The 20308-nt window shown below is 40.0% G+C and overlaps 1 protein-coding gene across 2 annotated transcripts in view; it reads left to right on the top strand.

Annotated features, from left to right (window-relative positions):
- Positions 1-20308, top strand: part of ERAP1 (endoplasmic reticulum aminopeptidase 1) — a 43185-nt gene that overhangs the window by 9790 nt on the left and 13087 nt on the right. For both annotated transcript variants that reach the window (XM_065918432.1, XM_065918352.1), the window contains exons 2-11: positions 2312-2852; positions 4646-4784; positions 7670-7804; positions 10433-10553; positions 11246-11400; positions 11761-11874; positions 13197-13328; positions 16725-16856; positions 17011-17082; positions 18364-18518. In XM_065918432.1, the coding sequence (XP_065774504.1) occupies positions 2326-2852; positions 4646-4784; positions 7670-7804; positions 10433-10553; positions 11246-11400; positions 11761-11874; positions 13197-13328; positions 16725-16856; positions 17011-17082; positions 18364-18518 (1682 nt within the window). In that variant the 5' untranslated portion in view covers positions 2312-2325. The remainder of the gene's footprint in view (positions 1-2311; positions 2853-4645; positions 4785-7669; positions 7805-10432; positions 10554-11245; positions 11401-11760; positions 11875-13196; positions 13329-16724; positions 16857-17010; positions 17083-18363; positions 18519-20308) is intronic.

Below are 20308 nucleotides of genomic sequence, written 5' to 3'. Positions count from 1 at the left end.
AGATGTTTTTCTGGAACTCTCTTGCTTTTTCTACGATCCAGCCGATGTTGGCAATTTGATCTTTGGTTCCTCTGCCTTTTCTAAATCCAGCTTGAACATATGGAAGTTCACGGTTCACATACTGTTGAAGCCTAGCTTGGAGAATTTGAGCTTTACTTTGTTAGTGTGTGGGATGAGTGCAGTTGTATGGTAGTTTGAGCATTCTGTGGGATTGCCTTTCTTTGGGATTGGAATGAAAACTGACCTTTTCCAGTCCTGTGGCCACTGCTGAGTTTTCTAAATTTGCTGGCATATTGAGTGCAACACTTTCATGGCATCATCTTTTAGGATTTGAAATAGCTCAGCTGGAATTCCATCCCCTCCACCAGCTTTGTTCATAAGCTTCCTAAGGCTTACTTGACTTCACATTCCCAGTCTTGTTTTTGCTGACTGTATAGAGCTTCCCCATCCATTAACAGAAAATTGGATTAAAGATTTAGTGAGCATGGCCCCACCCATAAGAACAAGACCCAGTTTCCCCTCAGTCAGTCTCTCCCCTCAGGTAAGTTCTATAAGCCTCTTATCCTTCTCCATCAGAGGGCAGACAGACTGAAAACCACTATCACAGAAAACTAACCTATCTGACTACATGGACCACAGTCTTGTCTAACTCAATGAAACTATGAGCTGTGCCGTGTGGGGCCACCCAAGACAGATGGATCATGGTGGAGAGTTCTGACAAAACGTGGTCCACTGGAGAAGGGAATGGCAAACCACTTGAGTATTCTTGCCTTGAGAACCCCATGAACAGTATGAAAAGGCAAAAAGATAGGACACTGAAAGATGAACTCCCTAGGCTGGTAGGTGCCCAATGTGCTACTGGAGATTGGTAGAGAAATAACTCCAGAAAGACTGAAGAGATGGAGTCAAAGCAAAAACAACACCCAGTTGTGAATGTGACTGGTGATGAAAGTAAGGTCCGATGCTATAAAGAGCAATATTGCATAGGAACTTGGAATGTTAGGTCCATGAATCAAGATAAATTGGAAGTGGTCAAACAGGAGATGGCAAGAGTGAACACTGACATTTTAGGAATCAGTGAACTAAAACGGACTGGAATGGGTGAATTTAACTCAGATAATCATTATATCTACTACTGTGGGCAGGAATCCCTTAGAAGAAATGGAGTAGCCCTCATAGTCAATAAGAATCTGAAATGCAGCACTTGGATGCAATCTTAAAAATGACAGAATGATGTCTGTTCATTTCCAAAGGCAAACCATTCCATATCATAGTAATCCAAATTCATGCCCCAACCAGTAATGCTGAAGAAGCTGAAGTTGAACACTTCTACGAAGATCTACAAGGCCTTCTAGAACTAACACCCCCAAAAGATGTCCTTTTCATTATAGGGTGCTGGAATGCAAAAGTAGGAAGTCAAGAGATACCTGGAGCAACAGGCAGATTTGGCCTTGGAGTACCAAACAAAGCAGGTCAAAGACTAACAGAGCTTTACCAAGAAAATGCACTGGTCATAATGAACACCCTCTTCCAGCAACACAGGAGATGACTCTACCATGGACATCACCAGATAATCAATACCAAAATCAGATTGATTATATTATGAAGGCTTACTGTTGCAAATACTTGCCTTCCCCCCATCTTGCTACTGAGCATATATGTTTTAAGAACTCTCTGCTTTGTCAGCTTAGTGGGGAACAAGGCCTTTCTCCCACCGCGCAGCAGTAAGGCCAGATTCCTGCTGCTTTGTGGACCTCCCTGCCTGGTGCCGACACCTCACTTTTGCTGAAACAACAAAAAGTTGCAGGGTGGTAGAGACCTCCTCCTTTGATAACTGCATAGGTGTCAGCATCTGATCTCTGCACATTGGGGTGGCTTCCTCTAAGGTCTAGTGTGGGCGGGGAGTGGTCATCTAATCACATATTTGTCTGATATAGTTCTAGTTGCCCATCTTTGCTTGTTTTACGAGCCTGGTTTCCCAAATGACCTGTCAACTCTGTGATCCATTTAAGGATCTTCAGCCAGAGCTTGTTCTTGCTTTCAATGGAGGATCCTGACTGACAGAGTTAATTTGAACTTTGAAAGTTAAATGATGCTTTTTAGTAGATGTTAATAATTGTTGCTAACCATAAACTTCTTTCTTCTTGTGACTCATTAACATAGGAAAGATAATTTTACTTTCCGGGCAAGACCTAGTATTTTTTTAAGTTTGTATCTATATCTGTTAATTCTGGGTGGATGCATTCTGAAATTATGCTCTCTCGATAATATTTTAGTGATTTTTTTTTCTTTTGTACATTTGTGCCTCTAGCCACTTCAAGCAAGATGATATCTCCATCCATCAAATGGCCATTTGTAACCAGGCCCTTACTGCTTTTGTCATTGTTGATTCTCTTAACGGTGGCAACTCCATCCTCATGTCAGAGCAGGGAACCGACATCTTCAAAAGCTAGCAACAGGGCACCGTTTCCTTGGAATAAAATGCGACTTCCAGAGCACATCATCCCAGCTCACTACGATCTCATGATTCATGCAAACCTCACCACTCTGACTTTCGGGGGAACCACACAGATAGAAATCACAGCCAGCAAGCCCACCAGTACCATCATCCTGCACAGTTACCACCTGCAAATATCCAAGGCCGCCCTGAGGAAGGGAGGTGGCCAGAGGCAGGCTGAAGAGCCGCTGAGAGTCCTGGAAAACCCACCTCAGGAGCAAATTGCGCTTCTGGCTTCTGAGCCGCTGGTTGTCGGCCTCCCATACACCATTGTCATCGACTACGCTGGCAATCTTTCTGAGAGTTTCCATGGATTTTATAAAAGTACCTACAGAACCAAGGAAGGGGAAGTGAGGTAATTTTTGTCTTTTTGTTTTTAAGATTCAAGTGCTACCCACACTAAATTTATTATTTCAGGTGACTTGTCCTTTAAAACTCCCTTGATGGTTGAATTCTTTCTTTGGTTTTGTTTTGTATGTCTTTGCATATTTAGAAATGGCTTATAGTCTTTTCCTTTATTTTTTTTAAATCTCATCTTTCATTCTGTTTCAACCAATTTTTCTTTCCTCCAGCTCTATCAGAGTAAATACCTATTTGTTTATTTAATTAGACTTCTGGGATAGAATAAATATTTTAAATTCTGTTGGCCTAGGGACCAGTTTCCAAGCGCTGCTTTAACAAAGTACATAAACTGCATGACTTAAAACAGTAGAAATTTAATATCTGACAGTTCTAGAGGCTAGAAGTCCGAGGTCAAGGTGTCAGGAGGCCTGCGCTCTCTAGGTCTCTGAGTAGCCTCGTTCTTTGCCTCTTCCTAGCTTGTGGTGCCATCAATCTTTGACATTCCTTGACCTGCATCAATCTGGTCTCTGCCTGCCTGTCACATGGCCATTCTCCAAATTTCCCTCTTCTTTTAAGGACACCAGTTATATTGGACTAGGGCTCAACCTGTTGGCCTTATCTGAACTTGGCTGCATCTGTAAAGACCCGATTTCTAAATAAAGTCTCACTGATATTTGGTAATAAGACTTCAAAATATCTTTTGGAAAGACTCAATTCAACCTGTAACGGCCTATTAGAGGAAATATTTTTGTCTCAGTTAAAACCTTTTTAGGGATCCTCTCCTGCCTTGTTTTAGTTCTGTTTTTAAAAACACAATATATTTTTGGGATATTTTATGCGAAATTTTAAAATCAAATTTTGTTAGTAGCTTATACTTACTTCTCTGATTCCATATTATTTTTTGAGTTTAAAAAATGTTAAATACTACAGAAAAGAATTTTTGAAAAGATAAGATGTATCCCCATTATAACCCCTAGAGATAACTACTGCTTCTGTTTTAGAGGAACATTCTTTAGACTCGTTTCTGGATATACATACATGTCATTTTATGTAAATGGAACTATGCTGTTTTATGTTTCATGAGGGAGCTTTTTTATTAAAAATATATGTTGACATGTATTTTACATGATGACTGTCACTTTACATCATTTTAACAACTTTATTAAAATGCACATTTCTGTGTTCATTTATTTAACTAATCCCCCTATGGATGGAAATTAGGTTGTTTCCAACTTTTTAGCATTAGCAATACTTGGAAAAGCAATACTTCTAAATCATTTCTTTAGAATAAATGTCTAGAAGTAAAATTGCTAAGTCAGAGGGTCAACAAACTTTTGATATGCCCTGCCATATTTCTTACTAATACTGTGTAGTGGCAATCCTTTTAGAGCTAAAATTCCAACAGATTTCCCCCTTTGATTTGTTACATTGATTATTAATGAAGCTGTGCAGCTTTTGATGTGTTTATTGACTATTTGTAGGTTCTTCTTTTGTGAGTTGCCTGTTTATGACCTCTGCCTGCTATTCTGCTTGGTTGCTGGGTGAATTCTTACTTATTTTTAAGAGCTCATTATTTGTTCAGCAAATAATAATTTGCTCATTATTTGTTAAATACCTTTTGATCAATTTTCCCTGTTCTTTTTATTTGTCTTTTAGTTTATGATAACTTTTGTCATATAAGAGATTTTTTGGTAGTGAGATTCATCAGGATTGTGATAACTGTAGGAATTAAGACATGATCATACACCTAACTTACAGTCCCTGGTGCTTCATGCTGCGTTTTTATTTCCCTTGCCGGAAATTTAGGGTACTTGCATCAACACAGTTTGAACCGACTGCTGCCAGAATGGCGTTTCCCTGCTTTGATGAACCTGCTTTCAAGGCGAGTTTTTCAATCAAGATCAGAAGGGAACCTAGACACCTCGCCATCTCCAATATGCCATTGGTGAGTCTGAATTGCATATCTGCTGATGAGAAGTCCATTCATTCCCTGTGGTTTGTATCACCCCATTGACAGTTAACATTCAGGCTACCTGTATTGTTTGTTTTATTGCCTGACAGATAGCTAACTTTTTCTTTTTCACTTCCAACCTATGCTTTTGGTTCAAGCAGCAATTCATTTATGGTTAAAGAAAAAAAAAATGTCCCTAAAAGCATGCAAAATTTAGGTAAGAGTGACGCTGCAGGTCATCCATGTTGACAACAGAGAAACTGTATAGAAAATTCAGGTCAGGTTCAAGTGAGAGTACCTTTCATAAAGCACTTATACTTTTCTCATATGTTCTTTTAAAAGGATTTTTAAAGGAAATTCTCTGTCAAATAAGGTCATAGTCCTATGATTTAGTTATTTCCTATAATTTCTGTATACTATGTTACTAATATTAGCTACACAATTTGTATTAAAAATAACTGGCATGAAGTTGAGCAGATGGAAAATAAAAAAGTAGTCTTTTAAGAATATAATGGTCGTGAAGGTAGTTACCTCAAGTTGCCTTTAAAGAAGTCATTATTTTCCAGTTCCAGAGCAGATGTGGACAGTGTTCCCTCTGAGTTTTATTTTTTATTCTACTTTTTTGTTTTCCATTATGGTTTATTACAGGATATTGAATATAGTTCCCTGTGCTATAAAATAGGACCTTGTTGTTTATCTATTCCAAATATAATAGTTTGCATCTGTTAGGCTGAAGCCCCTCTGATTTTTAAAAGCGGAAAGGAGAAGATGACCTTGCCAAATGAATAAAATTACTCAGTGAGGTCCATTACCCTATGATTCTGGTAGCACTGGAAAAACAGAAGCTGAGCTGTGTTACTGAAGCCCAGCCATTGATACATACCAACTGCGGAAGCTCATGCATCCTTTGTTTAGAGAAGTTCACTGTGGATGAGACTCAGGCTGGAATAGGCTTTGCCCAGAGTCTGGAAGAGTGTCATATTGCATCCCTATGCTGGCCAGGGGAGGTAATATCTTCACATGAAGGGACTCAGAGAGCCATGAGCCAGCCTCTAGAATTTCCCACCCTTTAGAATAATTGCTCACCGAATCCCTTAAGGACCCCCTAAAAGAGATTCTGACATTCCACACCAGAAGCCTGTATAGAAGGCAGACTTTTGTGAATCCTTACCAGCCAAGAACTTTTGTCTCTTTCCCCAACACACTTGTATATAAGAAACAGTTATGCCATTTTCTTAATATAAATTTGAGACAGAAAAAATGCTTTTTTAAGTTATAGTTCCCTCCCCAAGTATTATGGTGCTACTGCCTGGGGTGGGATTGACTTCTCTAATTAGAAAATTACAGCTTAAGAAGAATAAAGGAACAGGGATGGTTTGGAGGTGAGGGACAGACTGACCCACTAAACAAGACGGGTAGAGATTTCATAGGTTTGCAGGGGGAAGGCCAAAGCCCAGAGGCTCCACAAAGATGCTGGAGTCCAAATCTGTGAATGTCTGGGACCCTCTTGCTGAGGATCAGAAAATCTCTAATGTAATCTTGCTCTTGGATGGACCATCCCTCCTCTTGGCAGAAATCTAACAGATGTGCCTGAACTTAAGCTGCAGACATGGGGTTGAGGGGAAGGACAGCGGGATCTCAAAAGGATCTTTTCGGAGGCTAGAGAAGAAAAATATACCTTTGAAGTTAATCACATCTAAAATTGAATTCATTTAATTAGCTTACTTTCCTAGTAATGAGCACAACTTCAAGAACAGAAATTTTTGTCAGGGGTAAGCTGAAGACATTTTAAAAAGAAAGGTAATTTCAGGTCCTTCAAGAATAAACCTAGGTTGACTGTTGGAGTCAGGGTGTGAACGCCCAAAAGCTGACCAGCAGGCAACCATAGCTTGTGGCTGGTGGGTGTCACAAAGGACAAGGGTACAGAAACAGAGGTGGAAATGGGATTACAGGAAAAATGCATCGTTAATGTGGATGTTCTCAGACTAGTTTCAACTGGTCTTTCCTCCAAGATCCTGCACACTGCTTTGTGTTGGCTGAGGTAGTAGGCTTTCTTCTTGGGAAGCTGACCTCTTAGGCTGTATCTGTGCCGCCCCAACCCCACTCTGCAAGGCTGTTCCCTGATTACGCTGCAGAACCTGCCTTCAGTGAAGCAGATCAGAGTCTGGAGGAGATTTTGCAGGGTCAGGCCCAGGCATGGGTTTCTTTGAGTTGTTTAAGAAAGTAGAGGCTCTATTAGGTTATCCATGGTGACACATGCACCCAGTTAGACACTGCATTTCCAGATTATTCTCGCATCCTGTATTATGTGGGCTACATCTTGGCAAAATCAGCAGTCTCAGTTTTGCTTTTTCCCAGCCACATTACCAATCCTCATGAGCCAATATGAGTCAGTTTGTAATCGTCTAGCTTATTTAGAAGAGATTCAAGTGGTGACGGTTATGTAACTGTGAATATAATTTTTAAAAATCCACTGAATTGTCTACTTTAAAACAGTGAATTTTATGGTATATGAATTATATCAATAAAAAAATGGAGAAGAATGGTTTGGCTTTTCCTAATCTAAATTACTTATCTTTTTTGAAAAGTCTTTATTGATTTTGTTACAATAGTGCTCCCGTTTTATGTTTTGTTCTTGGTTGTGAGACTTGTGGGACCTTACCTTCCCAACCAGGGATTAAACTCACATTCCCTGTACTGGAAGGCAGAGTCCCAACCACTGGTCCACCAGGGAAGTCTCTGAAAGAGATATTCTTAAATAACTATACACATGTCATGTCATATACTTTCAGTGTGTCTGAGACTCAGGGCTATTTCTCTTTATAAAATGTGTCTTGGGTAGTTGGATTATTCGATGATCTCAGTTATTCTGATTTTAGGTTAAATCTGTGACTGTGGCTGAAGGACTCCTAGAAGACCACTTTGACGTCACCGTGAAGATGAGCACGTACCTGGTGGCCTTCATTGTTTCGGATTTTAAGTCTGTCAGCAAGATGACCAAGAGCGGAGTCAAGGTGAACCTGTGATTGTCACATAGGGTGACCTGCTTGCCCTGGTCTGCCTGGGACGATTCTGGTTTTATAACTGAAAGTCCACATCCTGGAAACGCCCCTCGTTCTCAGACAGACCTGTTGGTGGGCCGTCCGGTTGTCACAGATGCTTATGTTTACAGCGGGGTTCTACTAGCAGAAACATGTGGGGAGACATGGCCTGGGGGTCATGGTGCTGGCTCCACCATTAACTGACTTTCTGCTACCTTTGGAGATGAGCTTACATTCTGTAAAATGTGTAAGTTGGGTTAGATCCTGCAGTGGTTTCTCAGGTTGCTTCTTCTGTCTATAACTTTCTGCAATTTGGAAGTGAATGTCACTGACTGTCCGAGCTGGGGATTTCTAGCCATGGGAAGGAAGTAAGAGAAGACAGCTTGGAATATTATTAAATGGCTCTGGGGAGAGCATTTGGGCCAGGGAATATTGGACTGTCAGGGGAAGGGGTGTTGTTTCAAGGAGTTCTTGCCGCTGGGTGGGTATCACTGTATAGTGAACAGCCTACACAACTGTACCCTGCAGTTCTAAATGCAAATAAGATTTTCAAAGAGGAGGCAGGGGACATTTTATTTAAAATGGCCTCATTTATTTGTGCTAGTTTTAACTGAGGCCTGGGATAGTTAGGGTTTCTCTCCTGAATTGCCTTGTCTTCTGTAGGGCCTGAATAAGGCCCTGACTAAATTAGGATGGTCTTATCCTTGTAGAGATATCTCTGCTTACCTGGGGGTTTGAAGTTCATGCTTGAGGCTTGGCTGTAGGAAGCAATCTTAAGTTCAGCAGCGAAATTAACAGCAAAAACACCCACTCACTGACTTGCCCACTTCAATGAGTCCTTTTTGAATGGTTATTTCTATGTGTCTTTCATACTGTGATTTTGCAGTTCATAATAAGAAATATGTATTTGGTCTTCATCCTTGATTAAGCTCAGAGCCACTAAAACTCTTAGAATGTCCTATGTGTTGAGAACCATAAGTATTATCTCTTGTTTTGTTAATAAAAATTTCCTAGGTAACCTAACTAAGGCTGGTTGACTGGGAGCCAACCATGTGATGGGAGAGTTGGGACTGGAGACTGAGTTTCGTCACCAAGGGTCAATTATTTATGCCTGTGTTGTGAAAACTCCATAAAAACCCAAAGGGTGGCTCCTGAGCTTCCGGGTTGGTGAACCAGTGGAGGTGTGGGGAATGTGGTTTGGTAGGAGAGGCCATGGTCATTACACTCCCTTTTTCCGTACCTCGTCCTAAGGCACCTCTCCCACGGTGGCTGTTCATTCCTGAGTTATGTTTGTTTATAATGGACTGTGAATCTAGTAGAGTAAAATGTTACTCTTGAGTTATGTGAGCTGCTCTAGTAAATTAAACTCAAGAAGGGGGTTGGGAACCTCCACCCAATAGCTGCTAAGTCAGAAGCATGGGTGATAACTTGCACTTCTGATTGGCATCTGAAATCAGGTTAGGGAGCAGGCTTGTAAGACCGAATCCTGTAGAATGATGTTCTCACGCCAGGAGTGTCAGCATGGAACTGAATTGTGGGATACCCAGCTGGTGTTGAATGTTCCTTGGAGGTGTGAGGGAACCGCCCCCTCTCACATATATCTACATTGGAATTGGGTCCCCAGACCCCTTTTGCGTGCCAATAATTTTAGTCATTTTCTTTCTTTAACACGTTAAACTCACCCTTTATATCGTGTCTAGATGTTGTCATATATGAAGTCTTGTTCTGGTCCATATATGAAGGCTGGTTCTGTGATTTGTTGTTTCTGCTGGCACTCATTCATGGCGTCTTGTTCCTTTATGCTGTGTACTGTGAATTGTGTCTGTGAGCTTTTCTTACCTGAGTTGAAGGCGAATTTTTCCAGAGAGAAGTTGTAATTTGCTCCTGTCAAGTGACCTGGAGACTTTGCAGCCTTGGGAATCACGTTACATTATTGGCTTCAGTTTTTTGGACCACCTGGTTTTATTGTGAGTTCAGCTGTTCGACGGCATGAAGTTTAGCTTTTAGCCATAAATTCTCTGAGGAGATTCTCTCACTATTCCTCATACATCACCAGGGTTTGAATAAGGCATTTTTCCCCCCTTACAGTTTCCTGGAGGAATTTGGTGATTCTAGTTTAGACTTCCAGTAAGGGCTTTGTCCTTTGGCATCTAGCTTTATGCAGGGGACGTCTCCTACCCAGCTTGAGCAGGTTCTGGATTTTGTCTCCTTTCCCTGTTGAGCTCTCCAGTGCCATGAAGACCTCAGCTCAAGTCCATCTGTAGTGGGCTAGTGTCCTCAGGGCAAAAGCTGGCTGCAGTGACCCTCTGCTGACTTCCCAGGGTCCTGCTGTCACTTCAGTTTGGGAAGCTAAGTTGTCTTTACCTTTTCACTGTCTTGTGTAAACATTTAGGAAGACAGTTTTATGTTTGTTACCCATCATCTGTTGTTTTCAGTAGGGGGGATTGATCGAGAACAATCAGCATTAATGTAAGAAATAGCAGCCTTCAATTGTCATCTTTAATACTGGCAACCGTATCCCACACTAGGAAGCTGTTAATGTAAGGCTTCTAGAAAAGCCACGATGGAATTTGTATAACTACCTTGTGTCTTCCTCTTCAGGTTTCCGTATATGCTATTGCAGACAAGATAAATCAGGCAGATTATGCACTGGATGCTGCGGTGACTCTTCTAGAATTCTATGAGGATTATTTCAACATCCCATATCCATTACCCAAACAAGGTATAGATTTTGCACAGATGTTACAAAGTGGCATTTAATGACCCCAGGAGTAGATTTTATCGTCCTAACTGGCATCTTCCCCCATCAGCTCAGCAGCCTCTCAAGTCATTAAAACCCCAGAAGGTTTTTGAGGCATGTGGCATGGGGATACTTTTGCCTTCTGATTTTAAAGACAAACACGACTCTATCAGTGGGCAGATAGCAAAGGACAAAGGCTGCATTTTTTTCCGTGATTGGCACGCATTTGGTAGGAATGTAGAGTACTCACATTTTTTCAATGAATTCCTTGATACAGTATAAGAAAATCTTCATTTTTTCTTTCTTACATGAGCTCTTAAAACTATTATGTGTTTGAGTTTTTAGGTGTGTGAACGTCTTGGGCATCCAAGTTAGAATGCATTATTGAGAATTTTTGAGATTGTCCAGTCCCCAAACCCCTTGTCAGAGAATTAGAAATGATGTCAGGAGGTCTGAAACCCAAGCGTGACTTTGTTATGCAGCAGCAGAGTAACTCTGAGTGAGCCACTGAGCCCTTTAACTTCACTGTGAAAGGTTCTTTATTCCAGAATCCAAGATTCTGTGTGGGTCACTTAGTTTTTCTTTGATCCCTGCATTCATCCATTCTGAGAGTTAGTGTGTTTGGGCCATGTGTAGGTTAAGATTGATAAGATGTTTTTTGTTTCCTTCCCAAGATCTCGCCGCGATTCCTGACTTTCAGTCTGGTGCAATGGAAAACTGGGGGCTAACAACATACAGGGAATCTTCTCTATTGTTTGATGCTGAGAAGTCTTCCGCCTCAAGTAAGCTCGGCATCACGATGATTGTGTCTCACGAGCTCGCCCACCAGGTATATCAGCTCAATCACACTTTTCCAAAAAGTATAAACCATGTTTTTATTGCTCTTCTGGGACGTAGGCTATTCATATCGACTTATGAATTCTATGGATTCATTTTTACTTTTGTCTTTTTCTCCCAGAGGAAAATTTATGTCTTTAAAACATTAGGTACCATGTTTTTAAAATACATATTGAAAAGTTTTTCTTTTTACGTTGAAAAAAATATTAGCTTTATAAATATGTTAGCATTCATATACTGACATTACACATGTAGAATATATTTCCTTCTGAATCTTTGACGTTTGTGGCCGTGTAGATAATCCAGTTGCCATAGAAATCTATGAATAACCTGAGTAATATTTTCCTTTCAGTGGTTTGGGAACCTCGTCACTATGGAATGGTGGAATGATCTTTGGCTAAATGAGGGATTTGCCAAGTTTATGGAGTTCGTGTCAGTCAGTGTGACTCATCCAGAACTGAAAGTTGTAAGTTGTATTTACTTACTTTTTTTTTTTTTTTAACATTTTAGGTTAATCTGTTGCTGGAAAATATTATATTTACCAATGCTTGATTATGGAATTTATGGAAAGATTGATAACCTCCCTGGGAGTTTAAATATGAATCAGGTTTCCAAAATGCTAGTGTACTTTAAAGATATCTCACAAAGACTTATTTCCAAACTCAGTTGCTTATTTCTAAATCTGTGAGTTATGAAGTTAGTACTAAATTGTCCTCCCTGAATGTCAAAGAAATAGAAATAATGACAACTTGTCTGTTCTGTATCACTTTCCCACCTTCAGGCTGCTCACTGAAGAAGCATTAAGTACAGACTGATGTTATTTCAATAGGGTCCTACTTGCCAAATCAAATGAGTTTTAAGATAATTGTCCATTTGATTGTATAAGAACCTAGACTCATGGGTCACAAACTTAATGCTTTGGAATCTCTACATGATGATTTCAAAAGTCATGTGTTTAACTTGTGAAAATCAAATGCAGTATACTTAAAAAGAAACGCTATGCAAAAACAATCCTTTACCATATTTTAATTTTCATTTGTACATATTCATATTTCCATTTTCATCTTCCTATGTACATAACTTATATGTGAAAAGAAAGTTAAAGTGAAGTCACTCAGTCGCGTCTGCCTCTTTGTGACCCCGTGGACTGTAGCTTACCAGGCTCCTCCATCCATGGGATTTTCCAGGCAAGAGTACTGGAGTGGGTTGATTACAGTATAGTGGATCATAATAAGTGTTTTCCTGTTCTCATATAGTCTTTAAGAATAAAGATGATTATGTATGGTTATTGTTTTATTGTGTAATATGCCCTAATTAGATTATAGTTGGAATTTGTTCTCCATTGCTTTTTCTTTCACTACACGGTTAAAGCTAAATTTCTTTGCTTTAAAACCACTACAGTATTGTAAAGTAATTAGCCTCCAATTAAAATAAATTAATTAATTTACAAAAAATAGTATAGATGAAGACTGGAGATACTGAAATCATTATATATTTTAGTTTCATATTTGGGTACTATTGGACTGTAGGCATAATGTTTTTATTTTTAATAGGAATGTTCTTTATTCTAAGGTGATAAGTATTTAAACAAATATTGATCTAAAACCATTGTTTCCTGTCTGTTCCTTAGAAGATAATTCTATTTAATTTTGTAAATTCTTTAGATATATAATAGGTCACATCAGAAATTTGGAGTGTAAACCTATTATCCCACATCAAGCCAGCCTCATTTCATATTTTTTTATCTAAATGTGAATCATTGCTGATGTTGTCTTTCTATCTTAATAGGAAGATTATTTCTTTGGTAAGTGTTTCAATGCAATGGAAGTGGACGCATTCAACTCCTCACACCCTGTGTCCACACCCGTGGAGAATCCTGCTCAGATTCGGGAGATGTTTGATGAAGTTTCTTATGACAAGGTAAAAATGTATTATAAGGATACAGTATGCACACTAAACTTATTGGAGTGGAGAGGCTACAGCTGGGGCTGTGGGCTGACTTTCCCGTCACAAGGACCGACCTGGATCGAAAGCTTTCTCTTCTCACTCAGGCTGCCCAGCGTCAACTGTTTTAAGGCCTAACTTTAAGTATGGCTTAAAATCCTAAAGATTATACTGTTGTCTCTTCTTCATTTACTGTTGTAAGTGAATATTCACAGTCTACAGAAACTTTTAATTTATCCTTCAACAAATAGGTCTTGATTGGGCTTTAGCCTTGTACCAGGCAAAAGCACCTGCCCTTTTGTAGCTTCGGGTGCCTTCAGAAACAGTTGTCATGCAAAATGTGTTTAATAAAAGAACTGGAAATTGTTGCCAATGTGTAATAGTTGGGAGATTTTATATAAAAATCCATATTTCTGGCTTCTCTTTGAAGGAGAAAGAATTTTGGTCATACCAGGCTTCTGTTTATTTCCCTTAGCAACATGGCTCCTTAATGAGATCAGGATTCTGCTTTTCCATTTTCCCTTCCATTATCAACCATTTCCATTATCCTCACCGAGGCAGAGAACGTGTCATTTATCGTAAAGCTTGGCTGCTTTATGTGTAACAAAGAGAAAAGTATTTCATGTTTGCATGTTCCCATCAATAGTGCAGAGTAGATAAAAGTAGACATAAAGCAGACATATAAACACACACATAGATCAGTGGAATAGAACAGAGCCCAGAAATCAACTCATGAATATAAGGTTCACTTATGAAAAAGGACCCGAGAATACACAATGGTAAATGGAGTCTCTTAAATAAATGATCATTTAGTTCTTCTGACACCATATGCAAAGGGAATAAAACTGCACCACTGTCTTAAATGACTCACAAAAACTAACCTGAAATAAATTAAAGACTTAAATGTTAGGATCAGAAACCATAAAACTCCTAAATGGAAAATAGAAAAAGTTTCTTGACATGTGTCTTTGCAGTGATTTTTGTTTTTTTATATGTGACACCCAAAGCATAAGTGCATAAGCAACAGAGACAAAAATCAACAAGTGGAATTACATGAGATTAAAAACCATGTGCATAACAAAAACAAAGTGAAAAGTTTGCACTCTGTACCTTATTTTCTCCTACTGAATGGGAGAAAATATTTGGAAACCATATGTCTGACAACGGATTAGTATCCACAATATATGAAGAACTCATACAACTTGATTACTAAAGAAAACAATCTGATTTTTTTTTTTTTTTACATTTTACTTTTTAATTTAAAATCTTTTCATGGAAAGGCATTTTAAATATAGCATTGTGTACATGTCAATCCCTAACTCCCAATCTCTCCCTCCCCACCACCCTTCCTTCCTGATAACCATAAGTTTGTTCTCTGTGAGTCTATTAATATGTTCATTTGTATCGTTTGTTTTAATTCCACATATAAGCAATATCACATTTGTCTTTCTCTGTCTTGATTTACTTCAGTTAGTATGATATAATTTCCAGGTCCATCCGTGTTGCTACAAATGGCATTGTTTCATTCTTTGTAATGGCTGAGTAAAAACAATCTGATTTTAAAAGCAGAAGAACCGAATAGAAACTTTTCCAAAGACAAGCATGTGACCAATAGGTGCATTATAAAGTGCTCAACATAGCTAATCATTGGGGAAATGCAAGTCAAAACACAATGAGACATCCCCCCACACCTGTTAGAATGGTTAGACTCAAAAAGATGAATAACAAGTGTTGAGAAGATGTGCAGAAAGGTAACCCATGTGCACTGTGGTGGGAATGTAAGTGGGTCTGATCACCATGGAAAACAGGAAAGAAAACAAGATATTACAAAATAGAGATATCATATCCAGCAATTCTACTTTGAGGTATTCAAAGAAAACAAAAACAGTAGCTAAAAGAGAGACATGCACCCCATGTTTCTGGCAACCTTATTTACAGTAGGCCAGATAGATGCTTCCATAAGTGTCCATTCCATGGTGGAATATTCAGCCATAGAAAAAGGAAAGCTTGGCGCTTGTAACTACATGGATGAATCTTGACGGCATTATGCTAAATGAATTAAGTCAGACAAATCCTGTATGACCTCACTTAGACATTAAATCTAAAAGCAAAAACACACTTAGAGTGAGTTCATAGATTGGTGGTTGCCAGGGCCTTAAGGACGGGTGAAGATGTCAAAAGGTAAAAACTTCCAGTTATAAAATACATCATAGGGATATAACATACACCATGGAGCTGTAGTTAATAGCATTGAACTGTGTGTTTGAAAGTTGCTAAGAGGAAATCTTAGAAGTCCTGCTCACAAGAAAAAAGTTGTAACCGTGTCGTGATGGGTTAACAAGGTGTCCTGCGGTGATCCTTGTGCAGTATATGCAGGCACTGTATACCTGAAACTAATGTTGTATATTAATTAGGCCTCCATAAATCATACCTCACAAATCCTCGTCCTGTTGGCAGGGATGGGCACTCAATGCAGACCTTCAGGGATCCAGGCTCTGCCCATCTAGTGACTCTACCATCTCCTAGAATCAGAGAGAGAGAGACTGTCTCTACCTTGAGGGGACCTAAGACATTCTCTTGGGAAAGGAGATTTTGAGTTATGTCTTACAGATGAATTGGGGCTTTACAGGACGTGAAGTAGGAAGGGTTTCCTAGGAAGGGGGAATCATGATTTCCTAGAAAACAGGGTGGTGTTTTGAGCAAGAGGGAAAGAGGAAACGTTCTTGGTGGTTAGTTGTATGAAAAGTTCAGGGGGAGACAAAGCACGTGTGAGCATTTTTCTTATCCTTGGACTTCTGTCCCTCGTTTGTCACCTGTCTGACCACTGGAGGTATTTGAGTCTGTGACCCGTGATCTAGGAGAATGGGCGAGGAGGGGAAAAGCTCTTATCACAGGAGTGCAGCGTCGAGGAGTTCTCGTGCCCCCTTTCTCACGTTGCTCTTACTGGGACAGTTCTCTGTGCTCAAGGCTGCCAGTTCTTGCCAAATGGGCTCTACCATTTCTCACCTGTTCTCACCTTTGATTTCATCTCTCCCCACTCCTGCCTCAGAGGGGCGGCGGGAGAGCCACGTGTTGGTCCAAAGTCCCATGTTTATTCTGCATCATCACCCGTGAATCATGGGAGCTGGCAGATGATAGGGAAGCTTGAATACTGACAAAAAATAGCAGTCCCGGTGACTAAAGCATGAAGAGTCGTATTGATCCCCCGCCTCAATCGGTCCAGGTGTAACCCGCTTTTTCCAATTGTTCTACAAGTGATCAGACACTAAAAATGTTATGGCATCTGCATCTTTAACAAATGGCTCCAACATAGTGACAGTAGATGAGACAGAGGTGGACTCCAGTTAACAATTATTTATATGGTCTTTTCAGGGAGCTTGCATTCTGAATATGCTAAGGGACTATCTTGGTGCCGACGCATTTAAAAGTGGCATCATAAAGTATCTGCAGAAGTATAGCTATAAAAACACAAAAAACGAGGACCTGTGGAATAGTATGGCAAGCGTGAGTATGTTTTCATGTATCTCTGTGTTTGGGGTTGACAGGCTCATTGCCTTATTTTGTTTCTGTTCTGTACCACATTAATTCTTCTGAGAAGAATCACGAGTGGTTTCTTTCTTTAAAAGGACTGAGTGATGTGTTTATTTTTGGTTTTTAGATTTGCCCTACAGATGACACACAACACATGGATGGATTTTGTTCTAGAGGTGAACATTCATCTTCATCTGCAGTAAGTTTTCACATCTGTATGTGTTACCCCAAAGCCCATCCTTTTATTCCATTTTCTTTGCAGGATAGCTCTGTGCCAAGCTTTCTGAGATCCTGGATCGTGTCAGTCTCTCTGTAGATAAGGCTGCATTTAAACTATACCAGAGTGACAGCCTTTTACAGTTTTTCTTAAGTCTCTATATAAGGAAGTTGTCCAGCCTTCTTTGGTAACATTATCTCACTGATATTAATTTCTTCAGCTTCACTCTCTGTAAAGCAGTAGATTTATGACGTGCTTCTGTGGTAGATTAGGGCTATATCCATCAGGCTGTGTCGATTGTTTCCATAGTCCTTCATATGTGGGGAAAAAAAACATAGATGGCGTGAGCATTCTCAGGCACTTACGATGTGTCAGGCACGTGTGAAGCACTTACGTGTATAATCTGCTTTATTCTTAACAGTAAGCCTATGAGCAAATGCTATTACCCCTATTTTTACAGCTGGGGAAATGAAATCCAAAGGCATATGATTAGTAAATTGCAGAGCGGGGATTTGAATTGAGATCTAACTCATGTCTTTAACTGCTAAGCTATAAAGAATTCATAACACCTGAATCACAAAGCAGCCTGAGTCTCTGTTTATCTGGCCTTGTGGAATATTTTCACAGGTAACTCAATGTGAGCCTAGAGATTGAACAGAATTGTATCCACTCGATTTTTATTTTCTTGGCTGTTTTGCTTTCAGAGACAGATTTATTCTGTAGTTTCTAGATGTGTCCCGTGGAATGTTTTATCCTTTCATTAGCCCTTAAATATTATTTGAAAGCTTTTTTAGTATCGAAGAATAAATCCTCGTTTGAGTTAATGGCAGGCCGCGTCGGTTTCATCACTTGGGAAGTACGGGCTCTCGATGGAGCACTCCCCCCCCACCTTGCTTGTTGGATAGACAGCATCCTTGCGTAGGCGGCGCACACCTGGCCACTTTCTGTCCTTTCTCTCCCTGCCTTCACACCCATGCCTGCTCTTGTGCCCGATGCCAAACCCAAGGTCTGCCCAGGAGAACCTGGTGTGGTACCTGTTTTTAAGACCGAAGAAAGGGAGAGAATGAAAAGCGAATAGTGGGTGCTCTGGTGGATATGCTATGGCTGGAGCCAGCAGGGGAAGGGAGCGGGCTGGGGGCTGGGAGCAGAGGAAGGGGCAGAGAAGAGCTTCACTGGCCGCAGCCCCTGCAAGCTCGAGCTTGGGCTCTCTTCTTAGAGGTGGGTCCGAGTAGTTCACTTATCTGCCTTTTTCTCATAAACCAGCACTGGCGACGGGAAGGCCTTGATGTGAAAACCATGATGAACACCTGGACGCTGCAGAAGGGTTTTCCGCTGATAACCATCACTGTGAGAGGCAGGAACGTGCACATGAAGCAAGAGTACTATGTGAAGGGTGTGGCCGACGCCCCAGAAACCGGGTAATGTTCACGGGGGGACTCGTCTGTTGCCTCGGTAATGACGTCTGCCTGGTAGGATGAACCCTTAGTTTTGAACTAGTGCCCTTACCTTTGTTGCAAAACACGTTAATCAAATCTAAATGCCCTGTGAAGTTGACTTACACACCACCATCTTTTCAAAAGGATAAAGATGATACATAATTACTGTAACATTCTCATGGTTTGTAGTTAGACATGATGGTAATTTTCAGTTACTGGATTGAAGTCAGCTCTAAGCATTTGTCACTAGATTACAGCAGTGCCTGTCATAGGGTTGGAGCTAAGGACATAAACATTTAGGTGATTTCCGGGAAATGCAAGAGACTTGCTTCTCTTCTTTGCCAGTCTGATTTGGATCCCCAAACCTGTTTGTCAGCTTAACACTGCAGAGGACATCACTGGAAATGAGACACTGCAGCTTGACTGATGCTGGATGGACACTATTTAAATTTTTTTTTTTTTAATGATTTCAGACCTCTGGAGAAGTTATAAGGAGAGCAAAGAATTCCCATATATTCTTGGCCCAGATATGTGTTAACTCTTCACCACATTTATATGTCTACATATAACCTAAAATATCAAACGATTCCAAAAAATATGATCTTTATTTCTCTCTGTATATATGGCAAACATATATTTTTAACTGTTTGAGAATAAGCTGGAGACATGATTCCTCTTCATTATGAAATGCTTCAGTGTGTTGTTCAATCGTTAAGTCGTGTCCAACCCTGTGACCCCATAAACTGCAGCATGCCAGGCTTCCCTGGCCCTCACTGTCAACCGGAGTTTGCTAAACTCATGTCCATTGACTCAGTGATGCCATCCAACCATCTCATCCTCTGCTGTCCCCTTCTCCTTTTGCCTTCAATCTTTCCCAGCATCAGGGTATTTTCCAGTGAATCGGCTCTTCGCATCAGGTGGCCAAATTATTGGAGCTCCAGCTTCAACATCAGTCTTTCCAATGACTATTCAGGGTTGATTTCCTTTAGGATTGACTGGTATGATCCCCTTGCTGTCCAAGGGACTCTCAGAAGTCTCCTCCAACACCACAGTTCAAAAGCATCAGTTCTTCGGCACTCAGCCTTCTTTGTGGTTCAACTCTCACATCTGTATATGACTACTGGAAAAATCATAGCTTTCACTATATGGATCTTTGTTGGCAAAGTAATGTCTCTGCTTTTTAATATGCTGTCTAGGTTTGTCATAGCTTTTCTTCCAAGGAGCAAACATCTTTTAATTTCCTGGCTGCAGTTACTATCTGCAGCCCAAGAAAATAAAATCGGTCACTGTTTCCACTATTTCCCCATCTATTCGTCATAAGTAGTATTTTCTAAAAAGAAGAAAATTGATTTATATAATCACAGAACCTTTATCAAAATTATGAAATGAACTTGATACAATACTATTATCAAATGTATCAACCTTATTCAACTTTACTCAGTGGTCCTCATCTTGTCTTTATAGCAAAAAGAAAAAAAAAACCTGCTTCAGAATTTAATATAGGATCAGATTGTATTTCTTGTCACATCTCTTTTGTCCTTTGATTTCTGAACCAGTTCCTCAGTCTGTCTTTCTTGACCTTGATATTTTTGAAGAGTAGAGGATAGCTATTTTAAAGAATGTCCTTTAATTTGGGTTTTCTGCTGTTTTTTTTTTTTTTTTTCACAATCAGATTCAGCTTGTGCATCCTTGGCAGGAATTCCACAGAAGTGATGCTGTGGTCTCCTGAGTATAGGATTTAGTAGAAGGCACATGCTGTCAACTCCTCCACT

Source organism: Muntiacus reevesi, chromosome 1 (assembly GCF_963930625.1).
Source record: "Muntiacus reevesi chromosome 1, mMunRee1.1, whole genome shotgun sequence".
Lineage (NCBI taxonomy): Eukaryota > Metazoa > Chordata > Mammalia > Artiodactyla > Cervidae > Muntiacus > Muntiacus reevesi.
The sequence above is the reverse complement of the archived record's forward strand: the minus strand, read 5'-3'. Positions and strand labels throughout refer to the sequence as shown.